The sequence below is a fragment of the Diachasmimorpha longicaudata genome, chromosome 1 (assembly GCF_034640455.1).
Source record: "Diachasmimorpha longicaudata isolate KC_UGA_2023 chromosome 1, iyDiaLong2, whole genome shotgun sequence".
Taxonomy (NCBI): Eukaryota; Metazoa; Arthropoda; class Insecta; order Hymenoptera; family Braconidae; genus Diachasmimorpha; species Diachasmimorpha longicaudata.
Window position 1 is genome coordinate 13,546,118 of NC_087225.1, and position 18,066 is coordinate 13,564,183.

The window sequence follows — 18,066 nt, forward strand, 5'->3', positions numbered from 1 at the left end:
TAAGGGAATTATTTTCTTGCTGGAAGTCCAGTGAATTGTTTTGTTCACTGGCAGAGAAACCCTTTGCAAAAAATGAACTGCGAACTGATTTTATATGGAATGTTCGAGGGCTGATTCTGATTTTAGGGAAAGATAATTGAAATACCCTGACGATTGCAGTGATAGCAGGATTTTTTTAATGGTCTGATATTTTTTTTTGTCTTGGCACTAATTAGTGATCGATTTATGAATTAATAAATAATTAATTTCGAGAGTGGGAGGTAATATATTCGGGTCCTTCAAACAATTACCTTCCAGTAACTTCATTAGCAACGAAAATAAAAGATACAGCTTTCGTCGAAGCCTCGCGCGATTACAAAAAAATTGGAATCGTCTGTCTATTAGTCACTGTCAATCCACCTGTCAATTTTTAGTATCCGTACTTCGGGGCCCACGTACTCTTGCGGATTGGTCGTTCCAGCAGGAGGGCGAATTAATATTTCCTTTTAAATAAACCTCTTTTCGACGAATGCGTCAATATGCCCATGGAAATTAAATAAATATTACCAAGTGATTCAAAAGAGAATTAAAAAAAGGATTTTCTCTATGCGAATGTCACCTGCTCCAAAAAATAGAATTAAATCTCCATTTTTCGACCTCGATTTTTACAATTTTGAAATAAAATTTAAAAAATATTCTCAGACCATCCGAATACTCTCTCGGCAACAATTTTTAATTATCCATTTTTTTTAAAAATGGATACCTACTAAGGCCATAACCAAGTGTTTTTACTCCCGCAAAAATTCCCGGATATTCACCCCCGAAAACTCGATCCGCAAGAAAAAAACCTGAAAATAAAACCTTCAATTCTTCACCCCGAAGCCCCCATTTTTCATTTAAACTCAAACAAAACCGAGACGTATCAAACAATTCACATTCACCACAGTCACACCGGCAACATCGAGTTTCACCTGACCCCACCCAGTGTCCCAGTGTGCGTTACTCACCCACCACCACCACCACCACCACCACCACACTCACCTCTGCCTCCCCCTCCCCCCCAGCCCTTTCAGTTACCTTCCCTTGCAGTTGGCTCCACTTTAACGTGTATATTCACAGGCGCATACAGTAGACTCCCCCTTCCCCGTCCCTCCCGCGCAATTTCCACCGGCCACCCATTGGTTCTAAGCACAATTCTCCCCGTGCTCCAGCCCGTCAGTGTCCGTCATTGCCCCGTCAGTCTATCGGCAACCTGCGTACCAGCCGTGTCGCAGTGCTTACGTAACAATTATTATTCCTTAAACCAGTGATGCGTTAATTTTCATTTTGTTTAAATTATTCCTAATTTGTGACCCAAAAATATCACCAATCGATACCAAAATAAATCGGGTAAAATCATCGGAAAACTGTTGACGAAAAAGCGAAAAGAAAACAATCACAAAAATATTGAAACAAACAACTCAACGAGAAGGGATTAATGCTGAAGAGGTTGAAATGCTGGAGTGATAAAAAAAAATTGTCTGGATGGATGTACATGTGATTGTGTGCCCGTAGTAGACGTGTCATCATCAAAATTTCCCGTATTCTGGGGCACTCAAACCCCCTGAGAATACACTCGTCCACAAGAACGAGCATTGGCTCCTCCTCGTCGTGACAGCGAACACGGAGAGCGAGTGAAGATCAATCGAATATTCTCCACCTCTCCCGGCCGTCAGTGATAACACACCGTAAAATTTCCGTCCTAAAATTCTTCCCCCGACTTAATTATTCTCATTAAAAATTAATCGTAATCACGCGTTGCGGCACAATCGGCAGGTTAACCGTTCTCTTATGCCACGACACTCGTTATATCGATTGCTTTGAAAATAGAAGCGTGTGTGCGGGGGGAAACGAAACACCTGCTCAACTGTACGGTTATACAGTGCGACAGGTGCAGTATTAAACAGCCAGGGTATTGGGAGTAAAGTTGAAGAGAGGAGCTAGAAAACTGGAGACGATAAGGGTGGCAAGTGCTGTGCAATTGTGATTTATCTGTGAAACAAAGCTTTTTTTTTTTCCTTGTTTGTTCGGTTAATCGTTTGGATGCGTTGACCGGGGGACGACGGGGAGGAGCTATCGATCATTCGGTATTGTTGGGGACTGTTGTTATTTATTTATTTTTTTTTCGGGGGCTGTTTTGAGGAAGGTTATTCGACGGAACAGTCCTGGAGGCGCCTGTCGTCTTCGCCGGTACAACCATAACGCCGCCCGCCCTAAAACGCCCGAGACGGGAAACGGTGGACTCATCCCCGCCACCCGCTCGCATTGCATCAACAACCGGTAATCCCGGATCTTCGGCCGAAATCCAAACCTGCATTATGGAGGCACCATTATCACAAAGCATGGATTCGGTCAATACCGTTGCTAATGGAGAGGACGAGGTGAGCTTTACATTTTACTTGGTTTAGGGGATTTTTTTAATGGGGTGATAGGGGGGTTTGTTTTGGGGGTGGAGAGAGTTGCACTGTGCTGCCATCGATGGTTCACGGCAGACAATTTTCTACCCTCTTTGCAACACACGAGACTACACCGTGGCGCCACTCGGTCTGTTTCAGGAGTTTTTTCGGGGGTGGGGTAAAAACAACGTGCAGACACTTCTGCGCAGGCTACTTCCGGTGGACATTGAAATCGGGTGAGGTTTTTGGGGGGAATTATACGCTTTCGGGGGGCGATTTTGGTGAACTTGGGAGGCGGAGTGGGTTGGAGGGGTTGGAAATGGGGAAAAATTGGTTTTTCAAATTTGGAGTCAATAGTTTGCCGGTGAAAATTTCAATAATGCATGGAAAGAAGTTTTTTATCAAAATTGTGGGATGAGTCATGGAGAAAATTACAGTCCTTCGGTTATGAAAGAAGTAAATGTTGTTATGATAAATGTTCTGAGAAGTTCTCAAAAATTTTCCAGTAATGGCACTCGAATTTTTTCCTCACCACCGCGTTGCACCTTTTTTTCCCGTGTTAGCACGAGTAATTTTCTTAGAAATTTCTCTTTGTGTATGAGGTTTTAAAAAAATTATTTTCCTGAGAAATTTGAAATGAATGGTTTTACTGGGGAGATATTTAAATGCGGCTCAAAATTGCAACATTTCCATTTCCTTGATTTTTCTGATTGATTCACTTGGAAAAATTGCGAACTGGGTTTGAAAGATAAAATTTTGAATTTTCGCATTTCCCTCTTCAAAACGATAAAAATATAATCGAGTAGCATGAAAACGTTCCACTTAGAAGATTTTGACGCACACGGTGAACCATTTTTGGTTGAAGTTTGCGCTACACTTCGAAGAAATTTTTATTACACTGCAGTTCCGCAGTAGTTTCAGGGAATTACATAATTAAAACTCAACGGGCTATGAAAAACAGCATGAAACTGTAAATTTCAGTCCAATTAGTCCACGGGAATAAAGATAAATACATTCAAGAATTTTCGAGGTGATTTGCTACCGAAGATTCAAGTTTTGATTGAAAATTCCAGTGACCCGAGAAGTCTTCGTTTTCTTACCACAAAGAAATTTAATTCCAGTTAATTATGAACGTCTCATCTCCAATTTAATTTTACTACCACTCTTAAAACTTACACTTCAACTACCACAGAAAATTTCAATTATTCCCAACTCCATCGCCGATTAAAATCGAATAATTCCCCGAAAAAATCCCACCAGTCGAATTCTCCATTAATCACCCCCCAACAACCGCGATTCCCTTAAGAAACCCATACCATCACCTCAACACCATCACCCTCTCAAAACCCCTTCGAAAATCCCCCCAAAAACCACTGAATCCAAAACCCAAGAAAATTTCGATTATCCCTCATAAACCCCAATTCCCGCCGTTGAAAAAAAAATCCATCAAACGCTCCTGACGGTCTTTCTCCAAAAAAAACCCCCCGAATTACGAAAAAGCTAATTTTCATTTCCCTCAAAAAACATTTCCAACCAGGCCGTATTCCCCTCTTCCCCCGAGCCCCAACAATTTTCCACGGAGCGTGCGCGCGGGCGCGTCAGGAGGCGTAAAGGCGCGGGAATTCGATCGGGCTAGCGTGCAGGTGACGTTCACCACGTCCTGACGGCCTCGAGGGGTGCGGAGGGAGGCGTCGTATCGCCCAACACGAGTAGATACACGCATGTATCAGACCAGATACCGCGAGACCGTGTGGGCTCCCTGTATATATGATAAAAAAATAAAATATACAGTCTGTCCTTTATTCTCTCCCAGGTGGGGTGTGTAGTGCTCGTAGCCGTATGGCTGGCTTCCTTCCGGTCTTTCTTTTTTTCCTCTCACCCTCCTCCCCCCCCCCCCCCCCCCCTGGCCACCTCCCCCTACAATGGTTCTTTCTCACTCGCCGTCCCTGCGTACCTTCCACCTGAGCGCTCAGCGCGGCGCGCCACCAGTCTGCCATGCTTGTTATTGATTTTTCCACGATGCCACGACGACGGTCAAAAGAGGGAGAAAGAAGAGTAAGAAAAACGAGGAGAGTGAACTCTTCTCTTACTGAAGTGGTGCGGAGGGGCGGGAGGGAGGGAGGGGGCCGAGGGGATGGGGTAAATACCGATGTGTGTGGATGATGTCCACAAGTTGAGTTCGGGGGAGGATTATGAGCTCATGGATGACATGCCGGGATGGGGGATGGGGGATGGGGATGAACCGCGCTCGGTGCGGTCGCCTTGGGTGGGTAATGATGCTGGATATGTCGATGGAGTCATCTGGGGGTATTGATCGGACGATTGGGAGGGAAGTGTGATCGATGGATGATTTTCGGGGGGTGATGATGATGTCAAGAGGTTTTTTGATTTTTTCGGGGTGATTAGGGGAGTCGTGACAGGGGGCATTTTCGGGGAAATTATTTTATTTCTGGGATGGTTATTTCGTCGTTATTGGTAATTGGATTATAGGGTGATTTGGAGACGGCGGCTTCGATCATTTTTGGGTGGAGAGAAAGATTCGATGAAAATGACCGGAAAAAGGGGGAAAATTGGGGGTGATATTGTAGGCGGAGGGAGGGAGATTTGAGGAATAATGGGAGTCGGAGGAATTGTAGGAATTGCCACGAAATTCAAGGATTTGTTCCGTGATGTTTACTCAGGAGAAATGTGGGGATAGGAAATTGTTCAGTAATTTTTCCTCAACGATTGAGAGATTTTACTGAATAAATCGTAAATTTCAGTTATAATTTTTATAATAATTGTCAAACAATTCTGAATAGGTCTGGAGTTTTGATCTAATATTTATTGCTGTGTATTAATTTAGGTAATTAATCTCATAATTTGTCGGGAATTAAATGAATTCTCATTGATTAACAACAGATTTCTCAAGTCTGATTTTTTTGGGGAAAAATGTGAACTCCGGAGATCGATTTATTCTGTAGCAACATTACAGTTATATCTCAGTTCTAATATTCAGGATAGCTATTTTAAGTTCACGAAATGTGACAAAATGTTCGTCATCAGAAAGGTCTCGATCGGTCATAAATAAACTTCCCCTGAAAGCCATTCTTTCATCAAGTTCAATATTTAGAATATTTCATAATTTTCTTGTCATTCTACTCGTTCATCAATAACTTATCTTCCTCCCTTATTCATCTCTACTAATGAATTTATTGTCGATTTCTAAACAATTCAAAATTTTCCGCAAACACAATTTATTCCCCCTGTGATAGAGCATTAATATTTCACCATTTCCGTTCCTAAAATCTATTTTCAATTCATAAAACGTGACCAGCGTTACTCTCTCCATTATTAAACCTCATTATTCTCCTTCAAAAAGAGACTATTATTTCACCAAATTTAATATTTATATAATTTAATTTTAAATTGCGCGTATTTCGACACTGGGCCGTGACGAAATTTTCTGATACCCATACGGCAGGCGGGTTCTGCAACCCCGTGAGACACAGAATTTCTCCCCGACTCTGCATCAAACCTGTGACCCCTGCGATAAAAAATACGGTTCACTTTCGTCTGGAGCTGCAAAATTTTATTCGTCAGAAAATTTCGTTCGACTTAATGACGAAATGCTCCATTGTAATTCCGTCCGTGAGCGGTGATTTTGTAATTCCGCCCGTGAGGCAACGTTTCGTGAAGTGAGTGACAAAATAGCAAATTTCATCATTAGTGCGAAAAAGAAAATTCTCGTCAATATAAGTCCGAATCATATAACATCGGAAAAATTATTGTAAAAAATCCATTCATGCCTCACAAGTATTACAATTATTTTCCATTCCAGCAATTCAACAATTGTAAAATGCACATAATTTTCTTATGCACCCGAAATTGGTCGGATAAAACAGTAATTATGAAAACGTGCTCAGACGTTGATAATCAAAGAACAACTCTCAAAAAATAAAACAAAGGACAATTCCAAAAAAAAACAACCAGAGGCCAAAGTCACGCGTTAAAATTTGTTATTCACCACTCCAAAAAGAGTCCATTGTTCCCCCAAGTTTATTGTCACGGAATACAAGTATCATCACCCACCCCTATCCCCTGCCCCCCCCCCCAACTGCCATATGTCCCTCTGCCAAGGGGCGAGTGCTTTTAACTTTTCGGTAATTTTCTACGAGTTATTGATTCCCCCAGCCCATTGCCGGGCGGAACAAGAGGGTGAAAAATTAGCCGATGAGCGTGTTTTAACTCCTCTGTGTTTCTACCCCCCAACTTCCTCCATTTATTCTCCTCCCCCCCCCCCCCCCGGGCCCTGGCTCCGTACTTCTGTCATTCTTTTTTTCTCCTCGAGTAGTTACCTTCGACAACGTCACGTTGCTCCTCTACCTCCGGGTTTCTTGACACAACGATACTCTTTGTTTCTTTTGTCATTACCTTTCGTCTTCGTTGTCTCACTGTGAGACATTTCTCTTCTTCGTCTTGTTGGGCTACCGAGCTCGAGAAGTCACGGAGCCGAGGAATATTAACCCGGCTTTCTCCTTCTGCAGTTCTCGTTTCACCCCTCCCCCCCCCCCTCAGCCCACTTTATTCGACTCCTGGGTATATCTATACCTTCGTCTCGGCCAACTACGCCGGCACGAGCCTCTCGGATCGATAACTACACCACACACTCGAACGTCTTATACCGTGTGTTTGGGGGTTGAAAAATTGGGGTGGGAAAAAAAAAAGATATGAAAGGGGAGAAGCGAAACTCAAATGCTCGTGAAAATCTTCACAAATTATTTACCTAGTTTCCTCGAGGTGAAAGAAAAGCCTATAATCTATATAATTTTAAAAAATCGCGTTTAATTATTTTTTTAATTACTTTAATTGTTGTTTAAGAATTTTTTTTATATTTCTAAAACTATTGCGTTGACCCAGCAGTGCAGTAATTGCGTCGATAAAGAGACTTCGAAGATAATAATACAATTATTGTAGGAAAAACAAGAAGTTTACAAAGTCATGTAAATATTAAATATCAGGATGACGATGCAAATGAACTAATGGTCAGTAAGGAAAGGAAATAATTATGTTGCATTGTTGAATAGAAGGGATTCATAATCATCGATTAATAGGGGGTGCTGGCTTATGAATGGATCACTCATTTGTTCAATAAAATGATACTAACATGATATTTTATTTATGTAGTTCTGTCGAAGGCCAAAGCAATTAAATTTAACGTTCATAAAATATGACGATGACAAACAGAATTATTAATTAATTTGAGTGATAATCAATTGATTACCTGAATTCCCTGTATAACCAACAGCATGCTAATTATTAATTAGCACTCGTAAATCCCAAATCTCAGTATAACAATAACAATGATGGATTAATTATTCATGGAGAAAGTAATCAATTCATCGTACTCCATTATCGCATAGGAAGCTGAAATATATTTTCCCTAATTAAATAATAACAACTGCAAATGGCGTTATACCACATATAATTATTATCAAATAATAATGCATAGAAAATTTATTCATACATATAAATAATGGTGATAGGGGGAAGACAGAGAGGATATCAATGAACTACTTGAATTGTGATGATCAATATTATGCCCTTTTTCATTGACTCAATGTTTATTGCCGATTAGCTCATTATGAAGACAGGGTATTCGCGAAAATAATTATGAAACAATGCTGCATGCGATTATCCAGTCTTCTGAATTATGAACGCATATTGTTATCACTTGAGTAACAGCAAAACGCGCATTTCACGTATGCTGTCAGTGCATACATGTAACTTGTTATAATGCGATTCATACGGTTGTCTCTGGTGCTTTGCCTCCATGTGTATTCAACATTAAGGGGGTAATCTGATTATTCACCGGGTTCTGGATAATTAGTCGTATGCGAGGGGTTGGAATGATGTTCTTTGCAATTTTCTGGCGGATTTCGGGCGATGGAAAATGGAGAATCTACCGGTGGAGATCAGAATTTCCGAGAAATTGTTGGGGGGAATTTGTGGGGGGGGGGGGGGGATGAAGCTAGTGTAGTACATAGATGGAAAATGTTAAATTAATAATTTACCGTGATTTCGTATCGAAAAGTTCATCAACTCAAGAAGTGATAATTTACTGTGGCTGGATCATGAAAAATGCGATTGAATGTCCTGGGAAATTTCATGAGTTTCAATTTTTTGATTTATCATATCAATATAGTGTGATAAGAGTCAAGAGAGTCTCTTCGATTATCAGATTTGTTTTTAATCAATTCGTTTGCTCATGAAACCCATGAAAACTCTGGCACACAAAGGTCGCATCGATTATTCGATATCAGAATGAGGGGAAAGTCAACATTTTCACTGGAAAAATTAAATAATCCTGTAACGGCGTGTTCATACATCGGACCCTTATATTTCCAACAGAAAATGTCACTTATGGATGAATAGAGGGTGATGCTTCATAAAACCGAGGTAAATGCTTTTGCACGGTATCGAATAGTCCACTGGTTGTATTACGGTTGGCGACTGTAAAAGTATATATCACTCGGATTATCGATAGAAGTGGCTGTACTGTGCGCTCAGTAAATAATCCACTTTCCCTCGAATGCTCGTCTCTCCCGTAGTTTGTTATTGGATTTACCAGTGGAGGAGGTAGAGTTGGGAGGGATTGGGTGTACGTTGGATTGTGAGGAACCGGAATAAATCGATTCAGGAATTGACTCGACGAGTGGAGCCGCAGCGGGACAAAACCGAGAGGGACATCGAATCTCTCCCGATAAATTTTTTACCTTTTTTGCCCCCTTCCGATGTCTTATTTCATCGGGAAAGGCTACACGGACATTTGGTGATTGAAATTGTCTGATTAGGCCCTATTTTTTTTTTGCCTCCTCTTCAATTGCCTTGTCTTGGCTTTTTTTTTCCCTCTCGTTTCGTTTATGACTCGGCTTTTTCTCCGCTGGGAACTCTGGTGACTCGTGAATTGCTGGAAAATAATACGGACAGACGGAATTATATAATATCGGGCGGGGGGGAAAACAATGGGAGAGAAAAACCGAGGTGGAGGTACATGACGGTACACTGAGGAGAGGTATTATGGTTTGAGCGGATGTTGTATAACGGTTAGCCAGCCAAGAGGAACGACTGCGTGCACCAATGTGACTCTGTTGAGAGACCACCGGGCCGTAAATGCGGCAGCGCAGTATAAAAATTATTCATTTGGGATGTAGAATGTGAGAAAATTAACAAAAACTTCGTTTCTCGAAGACCAATCTAGCGTACCCAGAAATTAAAACATTAATAAATTAATATGCTATTTATTCATTCTGCGGTGGACGTATTTTCTTCTTAATTTGAAAAAAAGGGAAAAAGGTTTAGATGTTATAGAAAAATATTTTGAGCAATATAAATGTTGGTATAAATTTCGGAGATAAATTGTGTAATTTTTGAAGAGAACAATTGATATGACTTCGTCAAGAAATCTCGAGTCTATGCAAGACAATTAAAAAAATATTAAATTGCAGACAAGATTTGTTTTACGATGTTGAAAAAATTCAAAGCAAGTTCAAAAGAAAGGAATTGAATTTAATGGACATCATGATGAGTGTAAATGTGAGGGTTAAATTGATGAAATGACATGAACTGTGATGGATATTTTTCCACTGTAGGTACGATGAAATTGCGGTGAGAGATGATAAAAATTTTCAAAGAGAACGATTGTTAATTGAAAGTGTTACAGTTTATAATGTGTATGTCTGTGCGGCATGGGAGCACGACTTTTGCGAGGCGTTTCATGAATGGAACCCAGTCTCCGTTCTCCCGACCTACCGCACATGATGCCATATAATACCCAGGCCAAGAGTGCTCGGCTCCCTCTGTGCACGTCTCTCCCTCCTGCGTCGAATCAACTCGGGCTTTTTCTACTTTGCATTTTCTCGACTGTTATTTTCTCCAGGTTTTCATGGGGGAATTCACTCTAGTGGGAATTGATCGCATGGGGGTGGGAAGGAGGAATCTTTCTGGTTCAGTTGATTATTTTTTTATTGGGAAAAATAGATACGAATATCAGGGAATTGTCATCCCATCTGTTATAATTAAAATCAATAACTATCTCATGGACATGATAATGATTTATTTCGTCGACATTAAATGATATATTTCGTAAAAAAACCATAAATAATATGATTTTTTACATAAACAATTAACAACGGAGTAAACACATGTCCGGGATTTTATCGTAATTTTTTATAAATTAAAATCACTAAATATTTAATGAAATAATGATTTGGTAAATGAAAATTTGCAGAACATGACATTAAGTGGAATTTTTTTTACATTTATTTTCCACAAATATAATACGCTCGAAAATAAATTAACCCCCTTCAGGGCCATTCACGTGAAGTCAGTGGAGAAATTGAAGTTCGAAAGTTCGGTAAATGTCAACGAAATGCAGCGACTGATCATCGATATTGGAATTTCATTTGGACCCAGTCACTGACAATTATAGATTTTAATTTATTCGAGTGGACTGACCCGCCCCAATTACCCCGCGATATTTTCATCCTCCGCGCAGTGTCATCCAATTTTCGTCTTCCATAGAAAATTGGCGGACAAATATTGACCGTGGTTCGGTAGTGTCACGTACAACGGGGGATAGTCGTTGTTATTCTCGATATCACGCGAACCGCTTCCCCGCAAAATTGCGCGACATTCTCAAAGGAATCGAGAGGGAATTGTGGGGAGGTCCGAGGGGTGAGTGAAAGACTGGTCGTATTATTATTGGGATATTCCGGTATTCTTATCAGGAGTATTGATTCGGTTGTAACCGGGAGTTATCACGCTAGTCGGAGTCGCCATTCTTTATTCGGATTATGTCTACGGAAGGATAATATTCTTCCTGGAATTATTATTCAGAGCTATTTCATTTTATTGTTGATCGCGATTTTTTCTGTTTTGCAATGTAACATTTTTTGGACGGAGAAAAATATTCAGGAAAATTACGGAACCAAAGTTTGTTGTGTAAAATTTTCCTGACTCATATGCCCCTAAGGGTTTACGGCAGAGACGTAATTTTTATTGAATATCTCTCTCCGTGTGGAAATCATGAGGAAAAAAAAATGGAAAAATCATGCTTTGAAACGTAAAATTTAACTTTGTTCTATAAAATTTAACTAGTCGCCTTATCACGCGTCACTGTGAGAACAACAAGTCGTTACATAACTTTTTGCTTTTGGAGAAACAATAAATCCGGGGTTTTCAGTAACTTTTCACGTCTCGGGAGAAAATCACTTGACAATTTCGTAGTATGGAAAATTTCCGGAGAATGATTTACGCTGTGCACTGGTGTTAAAAATCAGTGATATCGACAGATCCGAGGGATTTTTCTCGTTTCGTATCGATCCGTTCGCTGCGTCCATAAAAATAAAGGAAATTTCAGTTAAAAAAATTGCAACACCCGAAAAAATTTAATCCTCGACTATAATAATCCCTTCAAAAAACACCAACCGAAATCTCCCCCGGAATAATCCCAAAATCCGCTCTCCTGTGCGTAAAACAATATTTCACAGCACTCAAAATGTTTTTTATTCACGTCCCCAACGATCTCCACGAATGAGAGATGGTGTAATCTTTTTCAACCAAACAATACGTTTCTCCTCGCACAGAGGAGAGGAAGGAAGATGAGGAAAAGCTAAAAGAACTCGGGGAAAAAAGCGTTGAGGAAAAAAAAAGTGATGAAAATCCCTGGCGAGGTGAAGCCGTTTTATTCCAGGGTATACTATACCTCATGGCCAGCCGGCAGTGGGTATACCCGTTGGAGGTGGGTATAGACACTGTAGGGGCCCCTGGAATCATTTCTCCCGGCATGAATAAGTGATCGCGTACGTACCGCGTACTATAGCCATCGGATGTGTCGTCCCAGTCGTTTCAGACTTGCTGTCGCCGTTAGGTAAAACGTGAACTAAAACACGAACACATAAACTACCACTACATTTTGCGATACTGCGTATATATGTGTCCTCGGGGCTATTTCGTTGAAAGAAGAAAATTCACTGGGCAATGGCGATAGAACGAGCGCTGGCTGTCAATTCAGATATTCATGGGGCAGGAAAATATGAAGAATTTTACATCGATACCATTGGGAATTTCATGGTGAATATGAAAAATACGAACGCTTTTGTATCGGTAATTCTCAAAACGTTAACAGTCATTTCGATGAATAAATTTTTTTTTAGGGTTTTAGGAAATTTTTTGGTGCAAGACGAAACTGCCCAATCGCACGATTTTCATGAGAACTATATTCTTCATACGATCAATAACTGGTCAATTTTACTGGTCATCCCCCACTACTCAAGATTGAAACAGAACATTTTTCCTGCTTTTTATTTATTTATTTTTTTGTTTACTACATTCTTGTGAAAAATATTATTTTACGTGACTGTTATTGGGAATTCTATCGTGAACATAAAAGTACGTTTTCAGGAGTTTTTATCAAAGACGATTCTTTTTCATTTCCGTGAGTATGTTACCTTAGGGAATTTAATTAAATTTTAATTTGAATAGGTTGAAAAAATAAAGTTGAATTTGATGATTTTCATCTCGAGTTATTAAGAATGAAAATTGATCCTCTTCAGTATGATTCATCATTTTTTCCCTTCAATCCAAATACATTATTCATAAAAAATAAAATACGCCACTGGGGTTACGTTACACTCCACCACTAATAAAGAAAAAAAAGTTAGAGGCGAGGTTTACGATGTACAGTGTCAAGCGGTAGCAGTTTGACGACTATACTCAGTATTTCAATAATAAAAAAGGAAAAGCGAGGTCAAAGCAATTGTAATGTGCGCGGTGATGATGCAGAGGCCCCATGTGCCACGATCCGCACATACATTTGCAATCACAATGGTTCACCTTCCCTCCCACGAGCCAGTGACTTTTCCTACAATAAGACTAGTTGCGTTTTTGCTCTGTATCCCATTGGATTTTGTGCGGAGAGGCATCATCCACAGAAACAAGTTGAATAATAACAGGAAATTTTCAGTGAGCTCTGTGTGCTCTCTGTCACGACAAACTTTTCAATTGAAAATACATGAGTCTCGTTGCGAATTTACCATTCGACGAAATTTGTACCAAGTTGCGAGTTGAATGGGAAAAGAGGATGAATGGTAAATCGAGCTCAGAGGTTGAATTGTCCTTGCGAATGATTGACAACTTATATTAATATATGTTTCAACAGAAAATGGAATTTACTATAGAAATTATTGCAAAAGAAATCAAAATTCATTAACCGATCAAAAAATAAGGAAATTTCGATTTTTTTTCAGTTTATTTAACAAATGACGAGAAGGTCAATTGTTGCTGATAAATATTGGACGTGTAAAGAATTTATTAGTCTAGTTATTTTATCGAAATAACCAGAAAAAAATCAACTAGATAAATCCAGTAATTCTGGATTAATTAAAAATTATAGAAATTTTTTTGTCGATACGAGTTTTTCTGCATAAAGTTCTTCTATTTGTTCTCGTAATTCACAACTTCAGGACGGATTTTTTTCATGTATAAGCGGATTTTACTCGTTCGATGTAAATATTGCTCGAAAAATATAGCTCATATCCACGCACGCACAAGCAAAACTCAGTCCCAAACCCTGTAATAAAGCAGAAAGCACGCGAAGAGCATTTTCTTGAGTCTATTATCACTGATGACACGCGACATTGACGTGCAGAAAATATGGGATCAGAAAGAAGAAACTCCTGAAGGATGGGATGAATCCTCCCTCGTCAGAACAAATATTTATAGAGGGTAATCAAGGTGGAGCAAACCTCCCTTAATCATCGAAATCTCCGGACTAAACGGTGAGCGTTCAAAGGGTTTAATAAAAAAAAATCAAGTGCTGAATTTTCATCTTAATTTTAATCTCCAGCTTTTGTATAAATCATCGCTAAAAAAAAGGGCATAACGCAGTGAATAATAATTATTTCAAAAATAAATCTGCGTCAATGGGTTCGGTAATTCGACTTTATTTTCACTCCAAAAGTATAAATCCCCAGTTCTGGGCGAAAAGTGATTCAAAATTTTTCATTCCTAAATCGAATTCATCGGTTTGAATTGAATTTAATTGTTAAATCGAATTGAATTGTTTAAATTAGATTTCATTGTTAAATCGAATAGCGAGTGGAGAAGGAACGCTTGGGGTATGCGCGACGGCGGGTATCACGATGAAAATTCAAGAAGCGTAATTCCGGTCTGTATGTGTGTGTGTGGGTGTGCGTGCGTGTGTGAGGGACAATATAACAACCGGAGCTTGGGCTCGATGAACACGGGCCCCCGACAAGGCATTAATACTATGTTGTTCATAACAGCGGAGAACAGAACAGAACGAAGCCATTCGACATTGACATTCTACATGCACACAAATTACGTATTTCTTCTTTCCATTTTTCTTCTTTGTTTTTCACCACTGAGAACACGCGCGTAATTATGACCTGTGTCTAATTAAAACTTCAGCACGAGAGGCCGCCGCTGAATTGCGAGTTTCGACGCAGTCTAATCACTGGTAAACTTGTTGTTGTTTATTGTGCTGAACAATCCGAAATATCTGGATTACTTGTTGCTATTGGGGGATGTGGAGTTTGGACAATCGATATGCCCTGGGGCTTCGTTATGCTCGGATATTTTAGATTGGACAGGGGACTAACTCCTTAACTGGCGGTGATTTATACCGGAATTGTTGGACGTTTCAACATGAAATGACTTCATTATATTTTATATTCGTTAAATCCACGCGATTATTCTTCACTGTTGAATACTTTTTTTCTGAAATTTATGGTATAGTTCTGGGGAACGGTTATCGCATTATTAAATAAAAAATTGAGTCATTAAAATTTCAACATTTTATGGAGTAGTAGCGGCTGTCAATACCATTGTATAAGGAAAATTATTAGAAATTAGGAAACTTAGGGTAATTAATTAGTTTAAATATTAACTTGATTGCCGGTAATTTGTACCGGAATTGTTGAATGTTTCAACATGTAAAGAGTTTATTATATTTTTTATTCTCAACGCCAACGCGATTATCCTACACTGCTGAACATTTTTTGCTCAAAGTTATGGCACAGGTCTTGGAAATGTTTATAACATTATGACGTTTAAAAAACTGCCTCATTGATATTTTAATGGTGTAGATGAAGACAGAAATGTGGAAATATTCGCCTAATCCGTAAAAATTATTGTTCCTCCAACAATTTTTATGAATCTCCTGAGTTATTTCTGCACTCCGTTCCGTAAAGGTTTTCCCTCGTAGGGGAAACATTCTTCAACGGCTTGTTGGCCCCCAGCAGTGATTCATCAGACGGCTGGTTAAATTTTACGGAACAAATCGCACGATGTACGTAGCGATTCGTCCAATTTCAGTCCCGACACATTTTTTATTGAATTTTCTTTCGCATCGAAACCTAATTATCACCTGTTCCTCCCCCGATTTTTCCTGAATATTTCTCTCCGCTTAACCAGAAAGTGTCAGATCAATCCGAATTGACCACCACCCCCTAAAAAATACTCGACTCCTCGAACCTCTCAATTCCTAAAAATTGTCTCGATCCGCGCAGAGAGCCCTCGACAATATATTGATTAATTTAGCTTGAAGAATTGTCAGGTAATTGACAAAAGCCCAGCCCCGCTGATAAATTGCATCAGAGCAGAGCCGAGAAGGACAATGGATCACGGATGATAGGATCCGCTCCCAAATGCGTGTGCAATTGACCGTGTCGTTCAATTCCCATTGTTCACGCTTCTATCGATTGCAATGGCATCCTTCGCCTCCCGCCCTCTCCTTCGAGTTCACAACCTGTTTCACCCTTATATCCGATATAATAGAGTAGCGAGCTACTTGGAAGCATTACGTCTGTGATGTGCCTGTCTGTTTGTCGGTTATACTCCCTCGCGACAAGCTGCGAGACAATGACGATCGTTATGCTCGACAATACATATGTCTCTGTTCATCCAAGACGCGGAAACCACCTAAGGTTAACATGCCCTCTGGATAGCGCTGTCGTTTTGCCAGGGGCCACTGTCAAACACCATAATTGCCTCATCTCAGAGATATGTCAAAACATCACCGGATCACAATGTCAATATTGAACGGAATAATATTTCTCTTGAATCGAATATCGTTCGGGGAACAGATAATTTTTTCATATAATTTTTAATTAATTAAACATTTTTTTTGGGTGCGATGGACCATGAGGATTATCTGTAGGGGATGCACGTGGACCCAGTCATCATTTATGTTGTAATAATTAATATTTTCGGGGGATATAATATCGTAATGGCATGAAAAATTGCTCGGGGTAATGATTCATATTTTAGAATAATTTTTAATCGATTAGAAATCTTATTGTCGTGTGTTGTGTGGTACAGATGGAAATCAGTTATTGTGAAATTGTTTATGCAATTGTCGGATCATTGGAGCTCTTGGATAATTCCATTTCTAAAAACTAATCAGAGAACTTTAATCATTCCCGGAAGACATAAACTCTCAATTGGAAGAGTGGAAAAGTCTTCCCCCAAACAAATGAAGCCGGGGAATGAAAGCAGAATTGGCTAGTGGTGAATTTTCACGGTGCCTTAACGGTCGTAACACGCTCGCATTTACGACTCCGGAATTAGAGAGGGAGAGGGATATGCCACCCCTTAGTGCGGTAAAACCTCCTACTTAGACCCCACCAGAGAGTTGACTGCCTCCCATAGCCATTCCTTCGTCTCTTCACCATCAAATTAATCTCAAATCGAGGTTTACCGGGAAACGAGACTACTCGTGAATTCCACTAGGGTAATTCCAAATTATTCAAAGACCGACAAAAATTCGTGAAGGAGAAGTCAAAAAGCCCAGCGTCATTAAAATGGTTTATTATTTCATTTTTTTCACTCGGCGAGTTTTACTACTTAGAAGCCTTCACATTTTACTCTTTTAACCCAATTCAATAATTATGAGAATTACAATAATTTATTTTTCATTATTTTCGTCACGTGAATAAATTAGTCTCATCCGTCGAGCAATTGGGAACTGTCTAGTTGATAATTTTTCGACTACGAATTTTTGAATGGAAGGAAAAATTTTGTTGAGTACAATATTTAATTTATTCCCCAGCGCTGTACTTGCCCCAAGTGAAAAAATTTCCGCCTCGTTAACTTTCCAAAATAGTTCCGCGGACATTACTCTCAATTTACGAAATTATTATTGTGCGATTTATAAGTTTGAAGGAGAGGAGGTTGTTCCGCACAAACTCTTCATTCTGTCTTTTAGTTGGCTTATCTCCCGTCTGTAGCGAGCTCTTCTACCAGGCCAATTATCTTAATTAACTCAATTATCGTTCTATCCGTCCTTCTCATTTCAGGTACGCACCTTGTTCGTGAGTGGCTTGCCGATGGACGCCAAACCGAGGGAGCTCTATCTACTTTTCAGAGCGTACGAGGTAAGTTTTCGTGCTATTTCGTTATTCCATTTACTCCCGACTTCAATCTCTGAGGTTTGTCCTGCGAGAAAATCCTTTGAGGGATCTTTGTCCATCAAATATTTGAGCCTTTTCGTTTGCGTCCATCATCCGGTTGATGGTAATTATAATTACGCGCAACACCACTGAAAAATAACCAATCTCTTAGTATTATCCGAAATGTATTATGTATTCAA

General features: G+C 39.7%; 1 protein-coding gene across 6 annotated transcripts in view; it reads left to right on the forward strand.

Moving 5' to 3' along the window:
- The first annotated feature begins 1,176 nt into the window (after window positions 1-1,176).
- The window catches only part of Cpo (couch potato), a 45,080-nt gene continuing 28,190 nt past the window's right edge, over window positions 1,177-18,066 (forward strand). The window contains exons 1-2 of one of the 6 annotated variants that reach the window (XM_064120714.1): window positions 1,177-2,399; window positions 17,774-17,851. In XM_064120714.1, coding sequence (XP_063976784.1) covers window positions 2,337-2,399; window positions 17,774-17,851 — 141 coding nt within the window. In that variant the 5' untranslated portion in view covers window positions 1,177-2,336. The other 5 variants (XM_064120721.1, XM_064120705.1, XM_064120695.1 and 2 more) reach the window with 5 other exon arrangements.